The following is a 27104-nucleotide window of genomic DNA, read 5'->3' on the forward strand; positions in this document are numbered from 1 at the left end:
GCTAAATTAAACTTTTAAAGATAAGTGTATATCAATATTACATATGATTTTTAAATTTTATAAATTTGGACCATAATTCTTCCACTGTTGTGTTGCGACTAGTTCTTTAAAGTTTTCTATCCACTTTATCATGCAGTTTATTTGTTCCCCTTCCATATCATATCTGAATAATTTATATATACCGCCTTAACAGATGGTACTGATTTTGTATAAGTATTTCAAATTCTGTTATATTTCTTAGTGCTCCTCCCTCATACTTAACATCAGAATTTATCCTTACAATAATTAAAATAGGTAGTCCTTGACTTACAAGCATTTGTTCAGTAATTATTTGAATCTTTGACAGCACTGAACTAATGGACTTATGATCCATGCCCAAAATTATGACTGTTGCAGCACTCATGCAATCGTGATAAAAATTCAGGAGCTGCATCTCCTGCCCATCCCCCATTAGTGCACTTTTGGCCCCTTTCTGTCCCAGCTGACCTTCACCATCATCCTCTTGCTCCTGCTCTTCATGAGGCATGCCCAGCCTGGATACCAGGCTGTATGGGACTGCCTCCATCTGTGAAAAATAAAAATAAAAGCATAAAGCGCTTAAATGGACTGGAGAGTGCCAAAACACCCCTTTGTGACATGCTTCTAAATCGTATATGAGAAAGCTTTTTCCATTCTGCACAGCAGAGTGCAAACCCCACCCAGCGGTTTTTTCCAAAGTTAAACCAATAATTCTTTTATTATATTATAAAATGCAAATAATATATTAAACAATATAGATGATAGCTGAGAATAATGGTATTTATGCAATAGAAACTAGAAATTGTTAACATGATATTAGAAAAATTATATTAGTGTTAAATATAATTTTTTAAAATGTTAATTAACATAATATTGCTTAAATTGTGCAATTAATGCCAAGTACAACATTTATGAACAGTTGCAAAATATATTGAATTGTTTTATAATGTGATTTCATTTCAAATTTAATTTCCAAAATTCTCTGGATAGTTCTATATGTGTTTCCAATTTTGATATATTTCTTGATTATTATCTATCAAATGTAGATGGTTTATTGAATGGGTTAGCTGACAGCCAGATTCTTCACACAAGATATTAATTTTTCCTTGTGTTAAATATCTTCTAATTATTTTTGTTTTATGGTCATTGATTTTATATCCACAGAATTCTCAAAAGTTGTGAATTGTTTTCATCAACTGTTTTATTGCCCTTTGTAGTTCTGTAATAGTTAATACTATTTTGGCTGCATAACATTTAAGCTTATTCCTCTCCACAGATTTTAAGACCTGGCATTTGTTTATCATCTCAAACCTTTTCTGCCAATATTTCCAGAATGATAATGAATAGTTAGGAAGAAAGCTAATACAAATAGTCTAGATTTACGATTATGATTGGGACTAGAATTTTGGTTGCTAAACAGTGTGGTCGTTAAGCAGGTCATCAATCTCATTAAGTAAATGTAATAATCATTAAAATCCTCTGTTAACTTGTTAGAAGCCAATTTGGAAAGTCACAAATCACAATTCCGTGCCTGCAGGACCATGCAACCATCATAAATGCAAGTCAGTTGCCAAGAGCCCAAATTGAGATTATGTGACCATTTGGATGGTGTGAAATAACTTCATAAACACTTTTCTCAGTGCTGTCATAACTTCAAATCATTGTTAAGCAAATGGTCATACGTCAAGATCTAGTTCTATGCTTGTCTTGTGCCTTTATCTATCTAAGATAAACTACTGCAAAACTAGCTACTGCAAGTTATCACAGACGTTTTCTGTAGCCAGAAAATATAAAAGTTTTCTTCCTTTTTTATGAGCCCTGGTGGCACAATGATAAAAATGTAGTATTGGAATCTAACTGGCCACAGCCAGGAGTTCGATCCTGACAAACTCAGAGTTGACTCAGCCTTCCATCCTTGGTTGGTAAAATGAGGACCCATATTGTTGGGCAGTATGAGTGGTGTGGTGGCCTAGAGGTGGAGCTCTTGCCCCACAATTGGGAAGCTGAATTCAATCCTAGGTAGTCTCAGATAATTCTGGGTGCAGAGAGAAAATATCTGCTGTGAGCTCTGCATAGGCATCAAGGGACATCCAGCCAGTAAACGCTCTGCTCCAGGAGTCTCAAACTGGCAGCCTGTCAGCTGGATGCGTCACACACGGGCCACGCCCCCCCAGCTCTACGAAGGAAAAACGTCGCGAAATGTCACATGACAGCAATGTGAGATGTATAGTTTATTGAATAGCCCAAAGGCCTTTTCAAACAAAACAGAAAAGAAAAAGGGAAAAGGATAAAACGGTTACAAAAATAAAAATCTAAAAATATATGATAGATGACATTAAAATTTTACAATATCAAATTTCAATAGCTAAGTTGCCAAGACTAGATAACCCAAATAGGATAGCTCCTCTCTAACTGAGCTCATCTTCCTTACAATCGATGACAGCAATGTGACGCGGAGAGTTTGACACCTGTGCTCTACTCCAATCATGCCAACTCTTCCTCATTGCAAGGGATTACCGTCATTTAAAGAAAAAAAATTGTTGGGGCCAATATCCTGACACTGTAAACAGGCCAGAGAGTTCTGTAAAATACTATGGGTTATATCAGGGGTGAAATGTTCCCGGTTCGGACCGGATCGCCCGATCCAGTAGTGATGGAGGTGGGTGGTTCGGAGAACCGGTAGCAAAAATCCCTGCCCCCGCCCTCATGCCCAGCTGAGCCGCACAATCATCAGAGGCTTTTTTTTACTTTTAAAAGCATTTTTTCTACAACCTCTTCAGCCGAAAAAATGCTTTTAAAAGTAAAAAAAAAAAAGCCTCTGATGATCGCGCGGCTCAGCTGGGATCATCAAAAGCTTTTAAAAGAAAAGAACCCTTTTTTTTCTTTTAAAAGCCTCTGACGATCCAAGCTGAGTTGCCTGATCGTCAGAGGCATTTAAAAGAAAAAAAGTCTCTGCCAATCAGGCAACTCAGCTGGGATCGTCAGAACCTTTTGAAAGCATTTTTTAACAACCTCTTTGCAGAAGAAGTTGTAGAAAAATGGTTTTAAAGGTAAAAAAGAAATTGGCCACACCCACCCAGTCACATTACCCCAAGCCACGCCCACAGAACCGCTAGTAACAAATTTTAGATTTCACCACTGGGTTATATGAACTATTAATAGCATTACTATTAATCTTCTCATCATTCCTATCACCCATCTCCTCCCACTTATGACTGTATGACTCTAATCTTGTTGCTGGTATCCTTACAATTTATATTGACTGTTTCCTAATATGATTTGATTGCTTATTTGTTCTCTATGACTATCATTAAGTATTGTACCTTATGATTCTTGACGAATGCATCTTTTATGTACACTGAGAGTGTATGCACCAAGACAAATTACTTGTGTGTCCAATCACACTTGGCCAATAAAGAATTCTATTCTATTCTAAATCTAACTCTAACTCTAACTGCTAAATGCTATTTTGTTGAAAACATTTACAGAAATTTGAGTCTGACATAGTTCTTCCTTTGTTCATTTGGCATGGAATAGCCCACATAAAGAGAATTGTACACGCAAGCCAATCTCTTATTTTGTGCCTAGGCAAATAACAATTACATGACTAACTTGTGACCAAGAACATATCCATTAGGAAGCCCAATAGATAAGACATGCAACTCATGTAATATTTTTTAAGTTTGCAAAAAAAGAGCTGGGTTGCTATCTAAAATGTTATGTTTATTTGATATATATAATATTGTGAACTATTTTTGTGGCTTTTATAGGCAGAAGAACTTTTTCTCTGGGTTCCCAGAAAATTGTTAATGACCGTAGAGTCAGCTAAAAATTCAATCCTGGGTAAGAAGAGTTTTTGAAAGTATTAACAGATAAATCTAAGGTGTATTTATAAGATGTTTTCTATGGAACAATGCTGTAAGTTCTCAGGTAGAATTAATAGACAACCATTTGTTTAACAGTAGTAATAATTAAATGTCTGTTTTTAAGTAATGATATAAGGAACTTGGAGAGAAATTATGAATTTGTGTTAAGATTTAAATTTTAGTAAAATTCCTAAATTTGATAAATGTTTGAGTATTCTTAATTATAAATGTTTGCCCGAGTCATATCACTACAATTTATTGTGTTCATCTCAGAAAAAAATTTAATCAATGAAATAATATAATGAAGGAAGATAATCCCACAAACCTAAATTGTGTCAGTGGATTTAATGTTATGTTATGTTAGAAGACTTAGGAATAATAAAGAACCATAGTGATACTTTTTTTACAAAAGCTACCTTTGTATTTTTTCATTGCAGTACTTTCCTCCTTAATATTTAATATGATATATATTTAAATTATTGTCTTGTGTATTTATCTCCTATGATAGGAGATAAATTGATTCTGGTATAAAATAGATACATGTTAAGTTTTCCCCCCTTAATTTTAGAGGGACTAAGATTTTCTTACAGGGTTCTTTCTTTTCTTTTTAAGGTTCTCTATATTCTCAAGATCGAATTCTCCAAGCTATGGGCAATATCACATTAGCTTTTCATCTTCTCTGTGAACGATACAACCCTAATTCCTTCTGGCTACCTTATATCCAGACCCTCCCAAATGAATATAATACTGCTCTTTACTTTGAGGAAGATGAAGTTCAATATCTTCAGTCAACTCAGGCCATACACGATATTTTTAGCCAGTATAAAAATACTGCCCGACAATATGCCTATTTCTACAAAGTTGTACAGGTAAGAGGCTAAAACAAGTTGCAATAAATATGAATTATATGCATTAAAAACACGTAAATACATTTAAAAGGTTTCATTTTGTATTAGTTTTGAATAGTGTAGAAAAAAATTCACATTGTTGTAGTGCTTGTTTTTTTTAATATATTCTTATGTTTTAGCAGAAAAATTTTGTCATGTCTACCCTTTTTGCTATTGGAGGTTTCAAGATCATATAAGTTCATACTTTTATATAGAACTTTTTATAAAATATTTTAAATGCTTTTAAAATGACAAAAAAGGGAACAAAACAAATATATATTACATTATCAAAAAATAATAGGTTCAAATACAAAAAATTAAAATATAGAACATATGTTACAACTGTAAAAATTACCATTCTCTATATAATTATCTAATGCAAATATGATATATCTTATATATCATGCTTTTTATTCTATTTTGTACAAATGAGTTCCATATTTCATTATACTTTTTGAGGGCATGCAGCATGGTGTGGTGAGGTTAAGAGAATTAAAGAAAAAATACTGTCCATTAGGAGGAGAAAAGTTGTTTTGCATTGGCAAAAGGGGCAAAGCTTGAAGGGAAGATCTGAGACTTTCTGAGCTGTCATTGTTCAGCAGATAGGTGGCTATGATCTTAAGTATTGTAGACAAAGAAAAGACTTTTGATCTAAAGTTCGTAGAAGAGGGGAAGACAAGTAAAGCTGTGTAAGGTAGTAAAACGATTGACAAGACTGTCCTTGTCTGCCCTAGCTGATTTGGAAGTTGACAACAGCAGGAATAGCCCAAATATGTCTAATTAACTGATTATTAAGAGAACTTTCTTATGCAAGGAAGGAGGGAATAATTGTAAACAAAAGCAAAATCTTGTTAAAGGTAGAGGTAGCAATAGGTAGAGGAGAAAATAAAAGTAAGACCTTATAAATTATTAGAAAAGGTACTATGGAATTGTAGAAGAGATAGAAAAAGAACATTTAAAAAAGATAACTTTATTAAAAGAGCCAGTTCAGTGCAGTGGTTAAAGGCACTGGGCTAGAAGATGAGGAAATGAGTTCTATACCTATTTTAGGCATAAAACTAGCTGGACCACTTTTTCTTACTCTCAGGGAAAAGGCAATGGCAAATCATTTCACAAAAATTGTTGCCAATTAATTGCATGGATTTATCTGTCTATGTTCACCAGGAATTAAGACTGACTCAAAGAGGGTGGGGGTGGGGAGTCTTTAAAACAACACAGGAAATATTTAGGAGCTGAATTTTTGAAAAATAAACTTACTATAATAATGATGCACATTATAAACCTTACTTTGTAATCAAAACTGTTTTATGAATAAAAATATACCAAATGTGTAGATTGGCCAGGATCTTGGGAGCTGGGTGATGTAGATAAGTACATTGTACTTTATTATTCCATAATTTTATGTATGGATGGGATAGATAAAGGGAACCATTGTTATGATTCTTTGTATTTGTGGCCTTTTTGTTAACTCCATGTATAAAATAATACAACTTAAGCTACTGAATCTCTTATACAATTAAGTGTTTGCAGAGATGAAATTGAATCCTATGTTCTTTTACTTAATACATCTATAGATTGAGTACATGCAAAGATTTTTGATAGGAGCACGTTTACAGGCGAGGTAGAGCAGTACAGGAGAGTATATTTTCATTGATAAATTGGTGTCATGGCATCATGGCCTTTTAATTCACAGTACAATTTTCTTCTAAATGCTTCTGCTTCTAGCCATTTGTTCCCTGTGCTGTACCTAACTTTTTCCACAACTTTTGTGTATGTGTCCATAGTTACTAAGGCTTTATATTGCAAAGACAAGAAAATATTCTCAATGTTTAACATAGTGACAGAACTCCTTATTAGATTTGATTTTGTGACACCTAAAAATCAACCAAAATCTTCTTAGATAACTATTCAGTGTGCATTAAGCTTTTATTGAAAAGAATATTTCCTACATAGAAATGGTATATCATATAGTAAAATCTTTCAACACTGTTGTTTAATGAAATAAAATCTCTGTTGAAATATATTCTAGTGCCTGCCTGCCTTTATTGAATTGTAATGTCAATTTACAACGGTTTTGAACATTTTTAATATTTTAAAATGAAAGATTTGTACCTAGTGTTAGTATTATCATAAAAACATTTTGAAAATTAGGTTAGACAAAGTAGTCCCAGATTGCTTTTAAAGCTATATTCAGTTTTTTTCAGACAATATAAAAATATGCTATCTTTAGTGAAGCGTACAAACCAGTGTTTGCATTTCCTGCATCAGATGAGGAGAGCACATCTTTCTCCTTCTGTCCTGGCCACTTTTTACAGAGGCACGATTGAGACCATTTTAACAAATTACATCACTGTTTGGTTTGGTGGTAGCATGCCTCATATAGAAGGTCCATACAGAGAGTGGCAAGGACAGCTGAAAAGATTATAGGAAGCTCGCTTCCCGTTATTCAGGATACTGCTTAAAAGCGCTATGTGCTTAGAGCTCAAAACATTGTTAGAGACCCCCCATACACCCACTTCACAGTCTGTTTCTCCCCTCTGGGAGGAGGTTTCAAAGTGTCTACAGCAGGAATACTAGATTCTGTAACAGCTTTGTTCCATGTACCATCCATCTTGTACACTTGCAGGATTCCTTTTTTTCACCATGTACACATTTGAACTAGACTGTGGTGTTTCTCTGTGTCGTGTGTGTGTGTGTAAATGCATAATGGCTATCTTTTGAGAGCTGAATGCAGCAAATTTCATTTTAATGTATGTTATTTAATGTACATTTAAAGTGACAATAAAGTTTTCTTTTCTAGTCTAAAATAACTGTTCTTATTTTAATATTTCTTTTTATGTGAAGTCAGTCTTTAGTTTATTTGCTTAATGTATCTAGTTGCTCTAAAATTGCAGTACTGGTGGCATTTTTTTAGTTGGGCAGTTTAAAACATGCCTGGACAAATTGTAAGATATTGTGATAGAACGGTGAAGGCTGAAAGATTCAAGTTTCCTCCCTTTAGAACAGAAGGTGCTATATTAATGAGACGCCAATGTCATAGATAAGCTCCAGCATTTTAAAAAAGAAACCTGGCAACACTTTACCAGGCAAGACTTTTAATGTTGTTTTAAATGATGTTTTTTTTAAAAAAGTATGTCTGCCATATGCTACCCTAGTGCAAAGTTAATAAAGTGTGCCACCAAGTGACATGATATCCAGATTATATCTTATGTGTAATACTGACATTTAAAAGTAGACAAGTGTGATCATTAGCATGCCAGCATTCCAAAGTGAAAGATGCATTTTGAAGGAACAATAGAGTGTCTGTATTCTTTCAGAAGAACTTTGAAAAATGTGTGTTCTGTCTAAAATTGTTTCAAGTCGGTAGTAGTATCACAAGCTTTATGGTATAACTATTGTTATATTACTGTTGGGTGTACTCTTTATCATTATACCATAAAATTGACTTACCATGACCGAGTTGGATTCAATTACATATTATTCCCTCTAATGGATAGCACAGTAGAGACTGCAGTAAAAACTGAGAAAATAGCTGATTTTAAGAAGGATGTTTGTAGAAATAAATATTTAAAAATAATTTAAAATACAAGATGGCATGATTCACATGGAATGTTAATTACTAAATAAAAATGAAAAACTGATTCATAGGTACATAGTGGGTGACTAGCATGGCTTTCTAGAAGAGGACATACGGTATAGTTAACTAGAGCCCAGACCGCTTTTGGTGGCCAAAAGACTACAAATCAAAAAGTCTCTGCTTTGAATTTTGTCATTGAATAGACTCAGGTAAGTCATTCTCCTCCTGCCCTTTCACTATGAGAGATAATAATGCTGACATGCTTTTATAAGTGCTGTTAGGAATATCAGTGGATAGTGTATATTTATTATTCACTAGTATAAATTCCTAGTATTTTAATAATAGTATTGTACCTGATTGGAAGGTGAAATGGTTTAAAAGGGTAGCAAGGTATATACATCTTTATGATCTATGTATTTTTAAGAATCATGTAAACCAGATTTGCCCTGTGATGTTTCTGTAATATGTTGTTATTAGTCGCAAAGTCGTGTCTGACCCATTGGAACCCCATAGACAACATTCCTCCAGGCCTTCCTGTCCTCTACCATCCCCCAGAGTCCATTTACGCTCACTCCGACTGTTTCAGTGATTCCGTCCAGCCACCTCATTCTCTGTCTTCCCTTCTTCTTTTGCCCTCAATCATTCCCAGCATTAAGCTTTTCTCCAATGAGTCCTTCCTTCTCATTAGGTGGCCAAAGTAGATGAGTTTCATCTTCAGGATCTGGTCTTCTAAAGAGCATGGTTGATCTCCTCTAGGACTGATCGGTTTGATCGCCTTGCAGTCCAAGGGACTCACAGGAGTATTCTCCAGCACCATAGTTCAAAGGCCTCAGTTCTTTGGCGCTCAGCCTTCCTTATGGTCCAACTTTCACAGCCATACATACATTGCAACTGGGAAAACCATAGCTGTATCTGTAATATAGTTGAATCTAAAATCTAGTTCCTGTTTAGCTCTATATATCTCACCAGTCTGCTTGTTGGTTTACAAACAATACAAAAGTTTATAATCACATATTTGATTGTTAATCAATAATACAGTGTCTTGATAAAAGCAGGAGTAAATTTTCAAGATGTTATTTCTAAGCACTTTTAGACTGCAATTATTCTGAGTGCACTTGAAAACTGAGGGATGCTGTTTCTTCTACATCTCTTGTACAAGTTTATATATTCAAAAATAGCCGTTGCTATTAGCAAAGAGCCAGAAGTGTAGTCTAATTCCTAAAATAGACATAAGGCAATTGACAAAATATCTTAAGCTTGAATTTCAAGAAAAAGAGAAAAAATAGGTATTAGGCTTGTTTAAAACTTAATGTATGTGGGATTCTTCAGATTATTTTAATGTGTATGTATTTATAATTCTTTCCCCATTATTTAAATGAATATATGTTGCTGCCATTAACATTTTATGAGCACAAATTATATACAGCAAAGTGAACAGAACACATGTTTATTGCATAATGCTTAGTTTTTTGAACATTTGAAATATGATAAAATAAACACAAGAGGGAGCCATACAGTTCATAGACATATACAGTGAAGATTCTTTGCTCTTTGAACACAGAGATTTTGGGTTATGTCTTAAAAGGAAACCCAGCAGTTCCTGTTTTAACTTTCTCTGCACGTGGACATATTTGTAGCTTTATGGAAGGAAAAACTGCCTTATATTATCATTGTGTGCACTTTAGTATATAAAAGCAGAGCTATAGCCTCCCAGCTGTGCCTATTTTCTGCCAGATTGAAAAGAGAATGCAATAAAGTATTGAATAATAGAAGCTCTTTCATATTTTTAATAACATATTTCCATATGTATTGTTTTTCTAATCCTAAGAATAACATCCTAGAAAATGACATGCTGTAGTAAATTAAAATACTAGTGTTGTTTGAATTTCTGCAAAGAAGAAGAGGAGGAGCAAGAATGTCAAAATGAAAAAAGCTAGAGGAACATTACATTCATCAATGTATAAATGATAAGAGAATGAAAACTTTTTCAAGTGTCAGATTGAAAGGAATGAAAAAATAACAGTTCATCAAAAGAGCAAACATGGGAAAAGGGAGCACTAAATATGATACTTAAATTATAAATCTTTCATATAAAATTACAGTAATATAGAATGATGGAACGCTGGATTGGGAAAATAGGTAGTCCATGGCTTATGAACCTTTGTTTAGTGACCATTTGAAGTTAAGGCAACACTGGAAATGCCGTTTATGGCTTACTGACTATTGCAGTATCCATGTGGTCATGTGATAAGGAGTCAGATGCTTGGAAGCCTGCATGTATTAGTGTTGGTTACAGTATCCTGATGTCAGGCGCAAGTAATTAGGAAACAGTTGAGTTCAAAGCACTAACAGTTTTTTACATGCTACCTATATACAAGACACTGTTTTACTAATGGTCAAGCCAAATTGGTGCTAGATAATGGTCAGTGGAATTCACGGGGGGGGCTGGACTTGGGTATTTTGAGGGAGTGCAATGACTCTAAACTGATGATACATTTGACCCTGCCCTTGGGTTCAGCCTGCTCACCTCCTACATCTGGGTCATGTGATTGCCATTTGCAACCTTTCCAACAGACCTCTGATAAGCAAAGTCAATGGATGAAGCTGGATTTGCTTAATGACTTCAGCAAAAGATATTGCATAATTGGGTTTGACTTCCCTAATGATTGCCTTGCATAGCAACAGAAATTCTAATCATAGTTATGGTTGTAAGTAATGTTCCTGTATGAGGAATAGCTGAAAAGCATATTTATCTTGAAGATGAGATGATTAATATTGATAAGAGCTGTTTTACATTGTTCTAGAGCAGAAGTCCCCAGCCACTGGTCCATGGACTGGCACCAGTCCGCAGCATGCCAGAAACCGGTCCAGGCAAACAAGCGAGGCCCCATCTGCTGGATGCAGGCAGCACACGAAACTATGCCCCGTCCAGTCCATGGAAAAACCTCTATGGAACTGGTCCCTGGTGCTCAAAAGGTTGGGGGCCACTGTTCTAGAGAGTAGAATTAGAACTGAAAGGTAGAAATTTAGGAGAAGGGAAATTTGTTTAAATATGGGTAAAACTTCCTAATGGTTACAGCTATTTAGTGATGAAAACAGACTACTTAAAAAAGTGGTTGACTTTTCTTTTGTTAAATAGCAGAAGCATAGATCAGAAAACATTGGGGCACTTGCCCAGTAGGTATCAGGTTGGTGCCATCCTTGAGTACATCCCACATTGAAGATAGAGCTGTCCTAGAAAGTGCCTTAAATAGTTTAGGACCTTCTTTTGTTTTATTTGACTGTTAGGAAGTTTTATTTTATATTTCTAAGCTTTCCATAGATGTTTTAAATTTACTGTTTACTATGATAGCGGCAGGTGTAAATTGACTGTTGTAGGGTACAGATTTAGTCAATCGTTGGCATACTCACAGAGTCTTGGGGAGTTTGGAATTTTAAGCACAATGTTAAAGGAAAAGTTAAATGAGTGAGTTCAGCTGAAATCTCTGGTTCTCTGATTTTGCTCCTTCAATTGTAGATAAAATGCCAGGGGATCCCACATTTGTTTGACAGTGAATTTTCTCCATGCCAAAAACTTTAAATCTATTTTGTTAAGTCTTTTATTGGATTTTGTATTTCATGGTGCATTCCCAACCTCATCTGTTAAGTCCCTTTTCTGTATCAATAGGAAAGTTCATTGGTTGAATAAGAATTTTCCAATTTGAAAATCATAAAACTTGTCATTTGGGAAACCATTATTTTCTGTATTTTGGACCCTGCTTGCCAACATAACTACTTTTAATTTATTTTTGATGCTCTTAATGACTTACAATTCCATTAAAATCATCTCCCTGAATACTTTGACTGAAAACTCTATGCTTCAAAGCTGTATATGCCAATATTAGATGAAATTGTTTTTGCACATTTTTAAACCACACCGGGGAGAAATATTATGTTGACTACAAAACACTAAGGTCTATTGAGACTCTTCTTTAAAAGATGAGGTTTTTAACCCCTCTCCTGGCCACAGATTCCAATGAGCTTTCATTTTGGCAGCTAAAACAGAATAACAGTATATATTTCTCAGATTAAGTTGCATTCCAGAAAGCAACTCTGTCCACTGAGATGTAATCTGTAGTTCAAGATTCCGTGCCTCATGAGTTAATCATATTATTCCAAAGATATACAGAGTGTATTGTTGGGATTTAATGTTTTTCTCCTTGATGCAACAGCAGTTATGAATGTTCAATAAAAATAAAGCACAATAGAAATCTGATAAATCTGGAGTGAAATAATAAAAGAAGATGCATATTTTGAGCATTATTAAACTGCTTAAGGGACGTATGTTTTTTAGAAATTAGTAATTTAACTAAATTAGAAAGGAGTTGTCTTCTACACTTCTGGCCTAAACAATCTGACTTGATGCGGCACATGCTTGTCATAATAAAAAATAACTACAAGTTCCACTCTATTTCACTCCCCTTAACTGGAGCACTGTCGCTGTTTTGTTTTAACGGTGGTAACCTTAATCAGTTTAAAAGTTCTAGCCTACTCATGACAATTCACACATGGCTATCATGCCAAAAAGCATGTAAATTATTGAGCAATGTTCTATAATAATTTCACTTGCTTTTAAAATATGCTTGAGTGAGAAGTGTACTAAGCATGCTAATAGAAAAACCAGAGGAATGAACCAAAGTAATGGTGTTGATGTGTCCAGAATTTCCTGACCAGTTGGAAAATTGAGAACGATTCTGTACTGAAGTAAACTGCAGATCTTTTGAAAAGGCATAAAGTAATGTGGGGAATTACCTTGATGTCTATTGGATGATAAACTCTCAGAAGCATAGCCCTATCAGGAAATTTCCTAACATTTTGCTGAAAATTTGCCTCTCAAAGAATGGACAAATATAAAACCGAATCAAATATCTTTGGTTTTACATCAACCAAGAAGTAAAGAAACAGGAACATTGTTTGGCGCATGTGGCACCTCTGCTCTGCGAGCTTGCTTTGATTGCCAGTATGCTTCCAGGTTCACTTCAAGGTGCTGGTAGTTACATTTAAAGTGTTTCATGCTTGGATTTAGGTTACTTGAGGGATGTCTCTCTGGTTATCTGTTCCTGCTCTGTTGTTTCCTGTAGGTGAGGTATATTTCTGGTCCCATCTGTTAACAAGTGTCAGCAGTTTTTTCTATTGTGGCACCAGAAATTAATTAAATCAAAATAAGACAACTAATAGAAATGCCAGTATAAATGCAAGAATTTATGGTTAAGATGGGGAAAATATGCCATAATTAGAGTGTTCCATCTAATAAAATATTTTTCTTTGTTGACATATAAGTGTTTAAAGTACTTGGACAACTACAGATAGATATAATAATAGTTGTCTTTGAGCATGTGAAGGACTATTATATAGAAGCTGAGGAGGAATTATTCAGAGTTTTCCAAAATACAAAAAAACAATAGGTTTAAATTAGATTTTCATTGGACATGAGGAAGAATTGTCTAATGGTAAGAGCTATTCAACAGATTGTCTCAAGACTTAGTGGATTTTTCTTTGAAGGAAATAAATAGCAGTCTAGATTGGTTTATTTTAGAGCATTATAATAATGGATTCTTGTATTGAGCAGAGAATTTGATTTCCCAAGTCCCTTCTAAATATTTCTAAATATTAATATAAATATATTAAAATATATTCTATGATTTTGCCTTGCTGTTAGTGTGTGTGTTTGTGTGTGTCACACAGATACACAACATGCACACTGTTGTGGTAAGTGCTAGGATCAAATTCCCATTAATAGCAGAAAAGTTGGACTTTGCTCTTTAATTATAATCTGAATATGGTGTTAAGCATATAAGTGAGCCAATTTTCCAAGCAACTAACAAAAACGGAATATCCATTTTGAAACCATTACTTTTGAGAACACTGTCATATATATACAAACTGAGAAAAAGCTTTTTTGAACTTTGTGTGGATTTCTGAATAAATGCATATGTACTGCATATCCGAGAATCTTGGTTCACCATTTTTATTATCCTATGAGATTTAAATAGCTTGTTTCCAAAACAGTTTTATTTATAAATAGCCATTTAAATAGTTTTATTGCTATTCTGCAACATTGTAGCATGCACTTATTAGCTAAACAATTGCCATAATATTCTTACTTGCACGTTTTAAAAATGCATCATAATTTTATCATGTATTAAGAGTTATCTGAAATAAAATGGGCATATTATTTCTTAAACTAAGACTATACAAACGTAATCTGAGTTTTGCCATTTATCAACAGGTTGCTTCATTTGAATAAGTGTCTATCTCCTTTTGATCAACCTGAAAAATTTGCATGCTATGCAGCAGCCATATTCTATACTTTATTAAATATCTGTCAATTATAAATATCAAGGTTTTACATTAATGTCAAGATAGTACATCAAAAATTCATGGAATATGTGACTTTTTCCAAGGGTATTTAATACTTAATGCATTTGTGTCATTTTTCTTTCTAGATATATTGACAGGTTTTATTAAGAGTTTGTTAGGGAGATTTCATTTTTACAGAGGGACTGTGAAATGAAACTGCATGCTAAATCAATTTTTTTAATCAGAGTATTTTTCTCTTGATCATTTCAGCTAAGATATGCTAACATATGTTAAAAATACTGCATTTTCAAAAATACAAAATAAATTTGCTGTGAGACAGTATAATTTTGTATTAGGAGTATTTCCTGTGATGTATTAGGAGGGAGAAAGATTTCTAGAAATGTGCACGTACCTCTCTGGAGATTCTCAGAAAAAATGCAGGCTTTAAAAATTATTGTATTAATCTATGGAACTTCATTTCCTCTGTATTTAATATGCTGTATACTATTTAATTATTAAACATCAGTTGCCTTAAAATGTAATATTGGACATTTACACTTTGCTGGTACCGTTTTGGATTTGGTAAGTGAACAAATATAAACCTTATAAATCATAGTTTATATTTCTCACTTATTTTCTGGAATCGAAATAATCTTATTTAGATACATCTTTGCCCCAAAAGTAATTTCAAATTATATTCAAAATAGGGTTTGCATTTTGATCTGGATGACTACTCTTGTTTTCCATTTACAATAGAACCAAGTACCATGTTTCCCCAAAATACAACCTACTCCAAAAGTAAGTCCTAGCTTGATTTGTACACGTGTACCCAATATAAGCCCTACCCCCAAAATAAGACCTAATCAAGACCCCGCCCACTCCAGGGTGCACAGGTAAAAATTAAGCTAGAGTGGAAATGGGGGTGGTGGTGGAGCTGCCTATTACTTAACTTCGGGCAGTTGCAGCCAGGCCTTCCACACCCTGATACCTGCCCCACCGGCCCATTTCTTCTGCAGCTGGCAAGGCCGGCAAGGCTTTCCTGAAAGCCTCTGCAGCCGATAACAGAGCTCTGCTTGATCCGGAGCTCTGTTATCAGCTACAGAGGCCTTCAGGAAAGCCTTGCCAGCCGCAGAAGTTCCTGAAGGCCTCTGACAGCGAAAAGGAGATCGGGGCCGACGTGCTCAAGTCAGGTGAGCCAGTGGATTACATCCCCAGAAAATAAGACCTGGTGCCATTTTTGGTGGCAAAAAAAAATTAAGACAGGGTCTTATTTTCAGAGAAACGGGTATTAAATATTAAATCTGATATTAATTGCTGGATTTCATTATTTCTAGGAATGAAGGTGATTAGTTTGCTTCACCCTCCTAGCAAACTACAAAAGAAATATAAAAAGAACTATATAAATTTATACAGTTTATATAAATTATAGTTAAATTTATTTATATAAATAAATCTGACTAGGTGGCTCAGTGGCTAAGACACTGAGCTTGTTGAGCAGAAAGGTGGGCAGTTCGGCGGTTTGAATCCCTAGTACAGGTCTCCTGCGGGAGCAGGGGGTTGGACTAGATGACCTCCAAGGTCCCTTCCAACTCTGTTACTAAACTATATACATCTAAAAAGAACTTTATAAGAAAATTCGTGGTGCAATCTACAGATCATAGAGTTCAATTTTTCGTATCTACAAATCTGTCTTGACTGGACAGCATCCTATAGTTGTTTAAAGACAGTTACATCATTGGTAGCTAACTATAGCATACACCTCTGGTCTACTGTGGCACCCAGTAAAATATTGGGTGCTGTATTGTCCCATTCACTATTCTTCATATTTGGCACTCCCCTAACCATGCTACTGGTTGAGATGAGCAATTGCACACTATTCCAGTACTCTGCTTAGGATAGTAACCTGGAACAAATATATTTTGAACACCAGGCACAACTTATCCTTTTTTCTTTCTTTCTTGGATTTTGAATAACTCCAAAGGTTATACTGGTTCCATGTGAGTTTTGGGAACTTCTTGTTCTATGGATGGTGTTTTAACTTTAAAATCTATTCCCTTTTTAATATCTTATAGTTTGATATGAGATGGGATATTATCAACAGGAAAGAAAATTCTGAGCAAATGTGGAGCCCTTGGTGCTCTCTGAGTTTGGTAGTTGGATAATGAAACATCTGCCAGCAAACAACCACATTCAGACAGCACCAAGGATTCCATAGTTCAACTAGATAGAGAGCTAGATATATGCTCTTATATTGGAATACTGAGCAAATGTAATTTGAACTTTGATACCTTGATTACATTTATCAAGGTCAATGTGTGCATATTTCAGTGTCTGATACCCGGTGATATATATCTTGGATTCAGAATATCTTAGGAAATGGGCACTTGAACAAAAAGAGTTTTATTTTCATTTCTAGACCTTACTGGAGGCTTTGTTCCATGTACTCTGTGCAGTTCTCAAACATCTGCTAGATTACAGTGTTATTGCCTATTTTCAAAAAAAATAATAATAATTTGCTGTTTGTAAATTTGGTCTAGTCTGTTGCAAACAACCTGGGAAAAATAGCCTTCCAGATGGTTTGAACTCAAATCCCTTAGTTGATCAGAAGTAAAATGCTGCTCTGCTCTGTTAATATGAAGATTTTTACCTATAGTGAGATAATTAAAGTAATATTTAAATGTCTTTTCTTCATTTTCTATAACTTGTTATGGCTTTTTTAATCAGAAAGGGATTTTATAAATATTCTATTAATATAGAATGCATGTGCTACTCTTTTAAAGGTCAATGCTTTTATATTCTATATAGTAAAATTATCTGATTAATTACCATTGCTGAAAATTTTCCTAAGAAAAAATTGTCCTTTTGCATTTTTAAGACAAAAGTTTTTGATCCTGCTTTACATGCATCCTGTCAGTAGATGGAGACAGAGCCATGTTAGTCATCTGTCCTTCAGAGATAAATCCTGATATAATTGTTTATAGGAAGACTTTTCAGTTGAAAGTTACAAAAAGTAAATATAATTGTGTATAATGTTGTAAACTCATTTTATCACATGTATAGTTCATTAAAAAGCTTAAATTGTTAATTTTAAAATAAATGTTTGCTATTTTTAAAAGGTTAATCTCTAACAAACTATCTCTTATTTCCACGTTTGTGAAATTTTTTTCAGTAAAACATCTGCTTTTTAAGAGGTTTTTAAATAGCATCTTAAGATTTTTCCTGTCATTATGATTTTAACTAAGTTCTGATTATAGTTATGTGTAAGCTGTTATCTGATTTTTATTGTTACATGTTGTCGTGTTTATTCATTAAATTTATATCTCTCATTCAAGAGTTCAAGGCAGCATACATAATAATCCATTCTCCCTCTATTTCTACATAGTGATAATAGCAATAATGTCAACTTCATGATCATGTTTTATTTTAGAGATGTCTTATAGTATCTTGAAAGTTTCATTCTAAATAGTGGCATATATGTCTTATTAAATAAAGTAGGGCTTTGACGCAGGGGTGAAATGCTCCTGGTTCGGACTGAATCGTCCGATCCGGTAGCGATGAAGGTGGGTGGTTTGGAGAACCGGTAGCAAAAATCTCCCCCCCACCCATTGCCCGGCTGAGCCACGCAATCATCAGAGGCTTTTTTTTAATTATTTTTCAAAGCATTTTTTCTACAACCTCATTGGCCAAAAAAATGCTTTTAAAAGTAAAAAAAAGGCCTCTGATGATCCCGTGGCTCAGCTGGGATCATCAGAGGCTTTTAAAAGCATTTTTTCTACAACCTCTTCGGCCGAAGAAGTTATAGAAAAAATGTTTTTAAAAGGAAAAAAAGCCTCTGCCGATCAGGCAAGTCAGCTGGGATCATCAGAGGCTTTTAAAAGCATTTTTTTTACAACCTCTTCGGCCGAAGAAGTAGAAAAATGGTTTTAAAAGAAAAAAAAAAGTTGGCCACGCCCACTCAGTCATATTACCACACCACCCCCAAGCTACGCCCACAGAACCGGTAGTAACAAATTTTACATTTCACCACTGCTTTGACATTAACTAGCTACTTATTAACAGAAGCAAACTGAACATATGATTTTATCAAAAATTGATCCTCAAAATCTGGCTTTCCTTGTATTTATAGTATCTTTTTTGCACCTCATCCTATGTTTCGATTTGATTCTTCTTCCCACCCCCACCCCACCCCCCACCCCCATGATTGATGAGAGCATTCTCATTTACTTGGAGATATCTCTAATAAAATTATACAGAGCTTGTTTGGTTGGTTTTGTGCCTCAACTTCTGATAACTGTCCCGAACAAGTTCCCAAAGTTTTCTTGGCATTATTTTTGGAAGTAGCTTGCCATTTCCTTCTTCCAAGGGCTGAGAGAGAGTGACTGGCTCAAGATTATATTGCTGTTTAGAAGGAATAGAACTCCAAGCATCCTGGTTTCTAACCTTGGTGCCTTTAACCACCGCACTTGATCTTAGCAATAATTATTTCTTAAAATAACCAACAACTAACTAAATTTGCAATGAAATTTTCTATGTAAAATGAATACTGATTTGAAAATTAGTTCAGAGACAAGATTTTCAGAGCTAGTCCATCCACAAAGCTAATTTTAAAGGGTTAGAGAGAATGGACACCTGGGACATAACATCCAATTGGCAGCCTTTTGTAATATATAATTTGCCTAAAATTGTGCACTAAGCACAAGCTTTTGTTTTCTAATTGATTTACGGTTTGAGCCACTTTTACTTCATCCCCTACTGTCCTGCACACAGTGCCAGCAAGTACATTACTGTGAGAGATGATAAATTACCATGCACTTGTGATGCTAATGCATCAAGACTATAAAAAACACGCTGTGTTGAGCTTCTTACTTTAACAATGTTGCAAAGATAGGTCCATGCAAGTCTCATTTCCATTGGTAGAAATAACTATTCATTTGATAATTTCTGAAGCCTGCTTATTCAGTTGTAATTGAAATATTAAAATGATCTTTTTAACAAATCTTAATAACTCAAGAGGGGGAACATTTTTAAGTATTTGGTAAAATTCTATCATTTTTAATGTTATATATTTAAACATATAAGATATGAAGAACTTTTAAGTCAGTTGGGTAAAATCCTTATTTTCTCATCATAATTAAGATTATTTTCTGGTCCTATTGATCTGGTATATAGTATGACCAATACCTTAAAGGAAAAAAATGTAATTGTCTCATTAGTTTCATTTGATAATAGCTGTAGCACTGTCCTTCACCTACCCATCTGAACACTGTTTCAGTGTTTTTCATGTCTTTAGTCTCTAAAATATATCTATCCTCTGAATTATTATTTTTTTACAAAAAATAGGATACAGAACAAGTAAAAGTAGTTTAAAATACATTTACTCTCACACAGTGTGACCAAGTTAAAAATTAAAACCCTGAGAGCAGAAAACTTTTCACCAGTGGCTTGGAGATAGGAGTCTACCTTAAATTCTTGTGTGCCATTGTCTGTGAGTTTGAGTCTTTGAAATATGAAGAAACAGATTTATGGCGGCTGCTGGGCACAACAAATTAAGTTGACAGTGATGTATGAGAGCATAATAGCATGATGATCCCTCTGTAGCGCGGCTGGACGCCTCCTGCTTCATTTGGCTCTTGTTAGGATCTGTTAGGCAGCTAAATAATGAAATTCTGCTGACTGATTTTTGTGGGGGTTTTGTTTTGCCTTTTTCCCCTGTTCACCTCTCCTCTGAATTCTTTATTTCTCAGACCCATCCTAATGCCAGCAAACTGCCATTAAAGGATTCTTTCACTTACGATGATTACAGGTTTGTTTCCCTTTTTATTTAAAAACTAAGTTGTTAAGTTTTCAGATTTCTTCCCTACCCCCAATAATCAAGTTATTAATCATGAATCCCTGGTCCCATCATAATACTTAGCATTAAAAATCACAGAGTATAATTATTGCAGCCATCTGTATTTAATCTTCAAAGTTTGTTAGCTAACCAATTAGTATTAATTTATGGTTTCTTCTAAAATACATTGTTACGTTCCTTTCTAAAATTTCTCTTAAATCATTTTTGTTTCTGTTGCTGTTTAATGTTCTGAAAAATAGTTAAAATAAGTGAGACTTCTTTGAAAGATACTGTGACATAATTGATAACACTATAAAGTTAAGTAAAGAAGTCTTTCTGCGCCTCTCATATCCTAAAAATAATTCCTAATTTTCTAGTTCCTTCTTAGTAATTTTATAACACACTGAAGTATCTGTTTTATGTACTGTTGTTTGTTTTTAACTGCTGCCTGTTTTTCTAGATTTTCAAAAGATAGGATTCTGCAGTTGTTTGACTTTAATAAACCCATAATGGCATTTAATATATAAAATATGTCAATTGTTTAAAATATATTAAAACAAAAAGTTACCGCCACTAACTTCTTTTTGGCTTCTTAGGTGGGCAGTTTCCTCAGTCATGGCTCGACAAAACCAGATTCCTGCTGAGGATGGCTCTAGGGTTACATTAGCTCTGATACCTTTATGGGACATGTGTAATCACACCAATGGACTGGTAAGGACTGCTTCATATGAGAGAGAATAAATGCAATTTCTTTATTCAGCATCTTTTTTTGGGGATAGGTATTTTGTTTCATACCAATCAAATTAAACACAAACATATTTGTGTTTAATTGGGTGCGATTCAAGGTGTTGGTTACCACCTTTAAAGTGCTCCATGTCTTAGGACCTGAGTATGTACGAGATCGCCTTCTGCCACCGATAGCCTGCCACCAGCCAATACGCTCCCACAGAGAGGGACTCCTCAGGGTGCCGTCGGCCAAACAGTGTCGACTGGCGACACCCAGGGGGAGAGCCTTCTCTGTGGGGGCACCTGCCCTCTGGAATAAACTGCCCCTGGAGATCCGTATGATTCCTGACTTACGTACCTTTCGCCGTGCCCTTAAGACTCTTTTGTTCCAACAGGCCGGGCTGGCTTAGAAAATGAATTTTAATTGGGTGTCTGTAGTTTTTAATACAAGGACCAAATTTTTATATATTTTAAATTGTTTTTAAATTTTATGTGTATATGTTTGTTTTAATATGACTGTACACCGCCCTGAGTCCTTCGGGAGAAGGGCAGTATAAAAATTTAATAATAATAAATAATAATAATAAATAATAATAATAATAATAATAATAATAATAATAATAATAATATTTTAATATATGACTTGATTTGGAAATATGATTTGATCTTTGAAATATGAATGCATTCCCATGAAAGTTTATTATTAAAAATAAATATTAAATACAATATATTCGAGAGACGTCTATTACTGAGAACTGTCTTATGTGTTTTGTACAGTGAAGGAACTAGTAGTGATGACCTTAAAACAATTAAAAACAACTTCACATTGCTTTTGTTCTATTGTTGTTAGAAATTAGTTCATCATTTGGTTGAAACTAGTTTTAAAAGGCGTGAGAGTGAAATCTTTCAAAATATGGAGGGCTAAGGAATGTCTTATCTTTGTTTACTATAGAAAGTTAAAAGAAAACTTGAAATTCTTTTGAAACTTTTTTCTTGTTTTTTTCTATGTTCTTTTTTGCATTTAATATTCTAGTATAGTTGTCCTATATATCTCCATTTTTACATTTCCCTTTCCTATACTTTTACCCCTTTCCATCTTAGCCTAGTAATATTTTATCTCAACACGTTTCTATGCCTTTTGTCTCTTAATGTATATTTAATGCCAGTTTAAAAGTTTCCTTCTCTCTATATAACTTTTCCGTTTTGATCCTCTTATGCAATTTTCTTATATTCTGTTTAAATGAGATATGAGATTCCTCCCCCCCCCAATTGTTTCCTTTTTTTTCTTTGCTTCAAAGCAACAGGAGGGAAGCTGACTTTCTTTGGGCCAGGTTACAGAGGGAGGCTTGTTAGCTTTCTTCTTGTTCTAGTTAAAATAATAGCAAGAAATAAAGAACTGATTATCTGTGAATCTACTATAGTTCCCCTATGTTGCCTCTTTGATAAAAGCTCAAGGGTCTGTCTTTTCTTTTATCTTAAGTGGTAATTACAGGTGTTGTAGGAATAAATAATAATTTTGCTTAAGATAAATGGAAAATGTGATATTAAAAAGTCATAGAATATGCTAAATGATTATTTTTGTTGAAGAGCTGTAGTACTGTATCTCATGTAGAATTCCTCAGTAAAAAATACTGTTTGTTTTGATGCATAAAGTTCTTCTGCTGCAAATGAATGTTTCATTTTATCTACCAGAAGAATTCCACATATTATCAGCAGTAGCTGTGTAGACAAGAGTGTTCAGCTGTGCTTTTTATATTTTGAGATGCCCATTAACATATTATGCTATTACTCCTGTACAAAAATATTCTACCCTAACTATGCAGATTGTTTGCAATGTGACCATTGTTTAACCTGTCCCAGATCTCAAGTACAAGATTTAAAATACCTTGAAAGAATGGAGAAGTGAACTAGTTTTACTGAATGAAATAATAAACTATAGGAAACAAAATTTCAGAAGGGTGCCTTTTCCATGATTGCCTCTATCTTGTGGAATACCCTTTCACTGAAAATTTAACAAACTCTCACCCGACTAGCCTTTCGGAAGGCCATTAAGACCTGACTTTTTACTGAGGTGCTGGGATAGGATTGTATAGATATAAACTTATAAAGTAAGCTGAGCCTGCTGTGGGGCATCTCAAGGGAATGATTGCAGTGCACGTTTTTTGTTTAATGCTTCAAGTTTTTAGTCTTTTATGATTGTTTTATTTGCTGGCTTCATTCTTATTGTGAACAGCCCAAAATTTCTTAAGATGGGCAGCTATATGAATAAAATAAATATATAATAAATAAATAAGCAAGCAAGCTCAGAATGGATGGTCAATTCTTCATCTAAGATTTGTCTGATTAGTGGTCCCACAAGATAGCAAAATTCATGGAGGGGACCTGGACAGTGCCCATCTTAATTGATATAGTGGGGTTGGATAAATATTCTTATTTCCACAAATAACCAGGTCCTGTGCCATTTAGGGCTTTAAAGGTAATAACCAATAACCATCAACCACCAACTTGAATTACACCCATTAGAAAACTGGAAATCAGTGCAGCTCACACAATAAAGGTATAACACGGGTAAACCTATGGGCACTCAGTACTGTGTGTGCCATTGCATTCTGGACCAGTTGTAAGTTCCAAGCGGTCTTCAGGAGTAGCCCCATGCAAAGCACATTGTAATAATTAAGATGTTAGTAACCATGAACATAGCTTGCTGGTCCAGGAAAGGATGCACTTGGTACACAGGATAAATTTGTGCAGAGGCCCTCCTAGCTATGGCTGCCCCCTGCTCATCAAGCAGGAGCCATGAGTCCAGGAGGAACCCTGTATTGTGTATCAGTTAAGTCCACCCAGCATCAAAAATGACGTGACCAAACCCCGGGGGGGGGATTGAAACCCACTCTACCTTACCAGTTGAGCTGAAGTTGGTTCATCACCATTCAGACACTTACAGTCTCCAGGCACTCAGACAACACTACAACTGTATCATCTGCCTGGCCCAGTGTAGAGAGATGTAAGTGGGTATTATCAGCATATCCTGTTCCATTGGAGGATCTCACAAAGCAATTTTTTATAGATATTAAAGAGGAGAGGGGAGAGCCCTGAGCCCTGAAGTATTCCACGCTTGCAATGACCTAGGGCTCAACCTCTCCTCACCCACTCCCTTCAATTGAAACCAGTCACTTAAAAAAAAAGAGAGAGAACCAATGCAAAACAGTAGCTTAGAGCTCCCACTGCCAACCCCTGGAGCCAGTCCAGAAGGACACCATGGTCAAGGGTATTGAAAGTTGCTAAGAGATCCTGAAAAGGCAGGACAGTTTCAACACCCTATCCCAGGCCCTTCAATCAATGCTGTTTCAGTGCTCTACCCCAGCCTGAACTCAACCAAAAGGATCCAAATAATTCACTTCATCCAGGGCCCTCTGAAGCTGCATGCCAACCACCCTCTTAATAACCTTCCCCAAAAAAGAAAAGACGGGAAACTGGATGAAAGTTAACTAACATGGCTGGATCCAATAGTTATTTTTCTACTGCTTATTCCATTAACAGCTCAGAAGATTACAGAGTCCATTGCAGTTGGGCAGCCAATAAATTTAAATAAATAATTAAAAGAGCAAAACTACATTTAAAAGAAACCTTAAAACATTGTCAAAATATATTCAAACTTGTGTTAAAAATAGTTTTTAACTTTTAAACTTTATTTACCATTATAAACACCTTGAATGGGACTCAGACAGCAGCTGGCAACTGAAGAAATTGTTTCAACATGATAGTTATGTGTGACATTTAAAAGGTACCACTTACCTCCTGTGTTGCCACATTCAGGATGAGTTGCAGTTTGTGGAACATCTTCAGTGACTGCCTCACAAAAAGCACATTATAGTAATTACAATAATTTAATTTTGACTTGCCATCACATGTTACTAAAGCATCTCTCTGAGTGGAGGAACTAAAACTGATAGAAGCCTCCTTATGCCACTTATGTTACCTATTCCCTAAAAGAGAGTAGTACACTCCCAACAAGAACAATAATCTAGTGTTAATCCTGAAGTCCAGCCCCAGACAACTCTGTTTTGTTCACATTGAGTTTGCGTGTCTATCACAAGCAGTCTATTACAAGCTGGATGTCAGCACTTCAAGCTGCATTTACTCTAGTGCATGGGGACGAAATCTATACCACTCACTACCTTAAATGGGGTTAGTCCTGTGCTACTGTGGACAGCATTATTATACGCGACCTCCGCTTCTCCTTCTTATGTCAGCACTTGACACTGGAGATATTTAGAGACTTTAGAAATACTAGAGACCTACTAGAGACTAGTAGGCTTACTGTGAAATCATAAGAAACAAATATAACCAAATATCATAAAAAATGCAATAACAGCTAGCTCTAAACCTACAAATGATCCTTCCTAGAAGTTCCTTATAAACACAGGAGACAAGTTAGAACGTATAAAGAACCCAGAAGATAAATAATTTCCAAACATTCAATCAAAAATCATGCTATGTCTCTAATAACAATAATAATAGCAATAACACTTAGACTTATATACTGCCCCATAATGCGTTATAGCCAACTCTGTGTGGTTTACAATGTCAGCATATTGCCCCCCAAAATCTGGATCATTTTACTGACCTTGGAAGGATAGAAGCCTGGGTCAACCTTGAGCCAGTTGGAATCAAACTCCTGGCTATGGGCAGCGTTAACCTGCAATATTGCATTCTAACCACTGCACCACCACAGTTTCCTAATCCAAATTAGATTAGTCCTTCAGTTTATTATGACATCACAGACTTCTCTGTTTTTCTATTAGAGGGTAATCTGAATTTAATAGTAATAGTATCACAGTGTGATAACTCAGTCTAACACTCCAAATTATTATGTGGCCCAAAAGGGAAATATTGGAGTTTTTATATTTACATAGATTCTGCTTCCCTTCACAAATCTGCCTCTTTTCTTTTTATCAGATCTTGTGTGTTAAAAGGCACGGAAATAGGGGCACAATTTATCCTGGAGAAATATAAAATACACAAATGTAGACTAGAAGTGAAAGGCAGTTTGATGTAATGGTTAAGATACTGAGCTAGAAACCAAACATTCTAGACATGACTTGGGCATAAAGCCAGCTTGGATGATTTTGGGCCAGTCCCCTTATCTCCAAACCCTAGAAAAAAGGCAATGGCAAACCACCCCCCCCCCAAAAAAAATGTTGCCATGGAAACTGCCTGGACTTGTCCATGTAGTTGCTAAGAGTCAACTCTAATTCAAAGGCACCAAAACACGTACATGCACACACACACAATCTTCCTCTAAACCATAAAAAGATGGTGCAAACAAAACAAAGACATCTGAAAGTACAAAAGCAACCAACAAAAAACGAGAACTTACAGTCATGGCCCTAAATGTTGGCACCCCTGAAATTTTTCCAGAAAACAAAGTATTTGTTTTCAGAAAAGTATTGCAGTAACACATGTTTTGCTATACACATGTTTATTCCCTTTGTGTGTATTGGAACAAAACCAAAAAAGGGAGGAAAAAAAGCAAATTGGACATACCGTCACACAATGGAATGGAATGGAATGGAATGGAATGGAATGGAATGGAATGGAATAGAATAGAATAGAATAGAATAGAATAGAATAGAATAGAATAGAATAGAATAACAGAGTTGGAAAGGACCTTGGAGGTCTTCTAGTCCAACCCCCTGCTTAGGCAGGAAACCCTACACCACTTCAGACAAATGGTTATCCAACATCTTCTTAAAAGATCATCCAGACCTGGATAAAAAGGAGAGGGTCTTGTACTTACTATTACCCCTTCAGCCTAGCCTACATTGCCACCCACTAAAGGCGTATATTCCATCAATTTT

At 35.1% G+C, this 27104-nt stretch overlaps 1 protein-coding gene across 2 annotated transcripts in view; it reads left to right on the top strand.

Moving 5' to 3' along the window:
- The window catches only part of SETD3 (SET domain containing 3, actin N3(tau)-histidine methyltransferase), a 59895-nt gene that overhangs the window by 17224 nt on the left and 15567 nt on the right, over window positions 1-27104 (top strand). For both annotated transcript variants that reach the window (XM_034418448.2, XM_034418447.3), the window contains exons 5-8: window positions 3789-3861; window positions 4497-4753; window positions 20432-20490; window positions 21114-21228. In XM_034418448.2, the coding sequence (XP_034274339.1) occupies window positions 3789-3861; window positions 4497-4753; window positions 20432-20490; window positions 21114-21228 (504 nt within the window). The remainder of the gene's footprint in view (window positions 1-3788; window positions 3862-4496; window positions 4754-20431; window positions 20491-21113; window positions 21229-27104) is intronic.

Source organism: Pantherophis guttatus, chromosome 1 (genome assembly GCF_059756535.1).
Source record: "Pantherophis guttatus breed Tessera chromosome 1, ASM5975653v1, whole genome shotgun sequence".
Taxonomy (NCBI): domain Eukaryota; kingdom Metazoa; phylum Chordata; class Lepidosauria; order Squamata; family Colubridae; genus Pantherophis; species Pantherophis guttatus.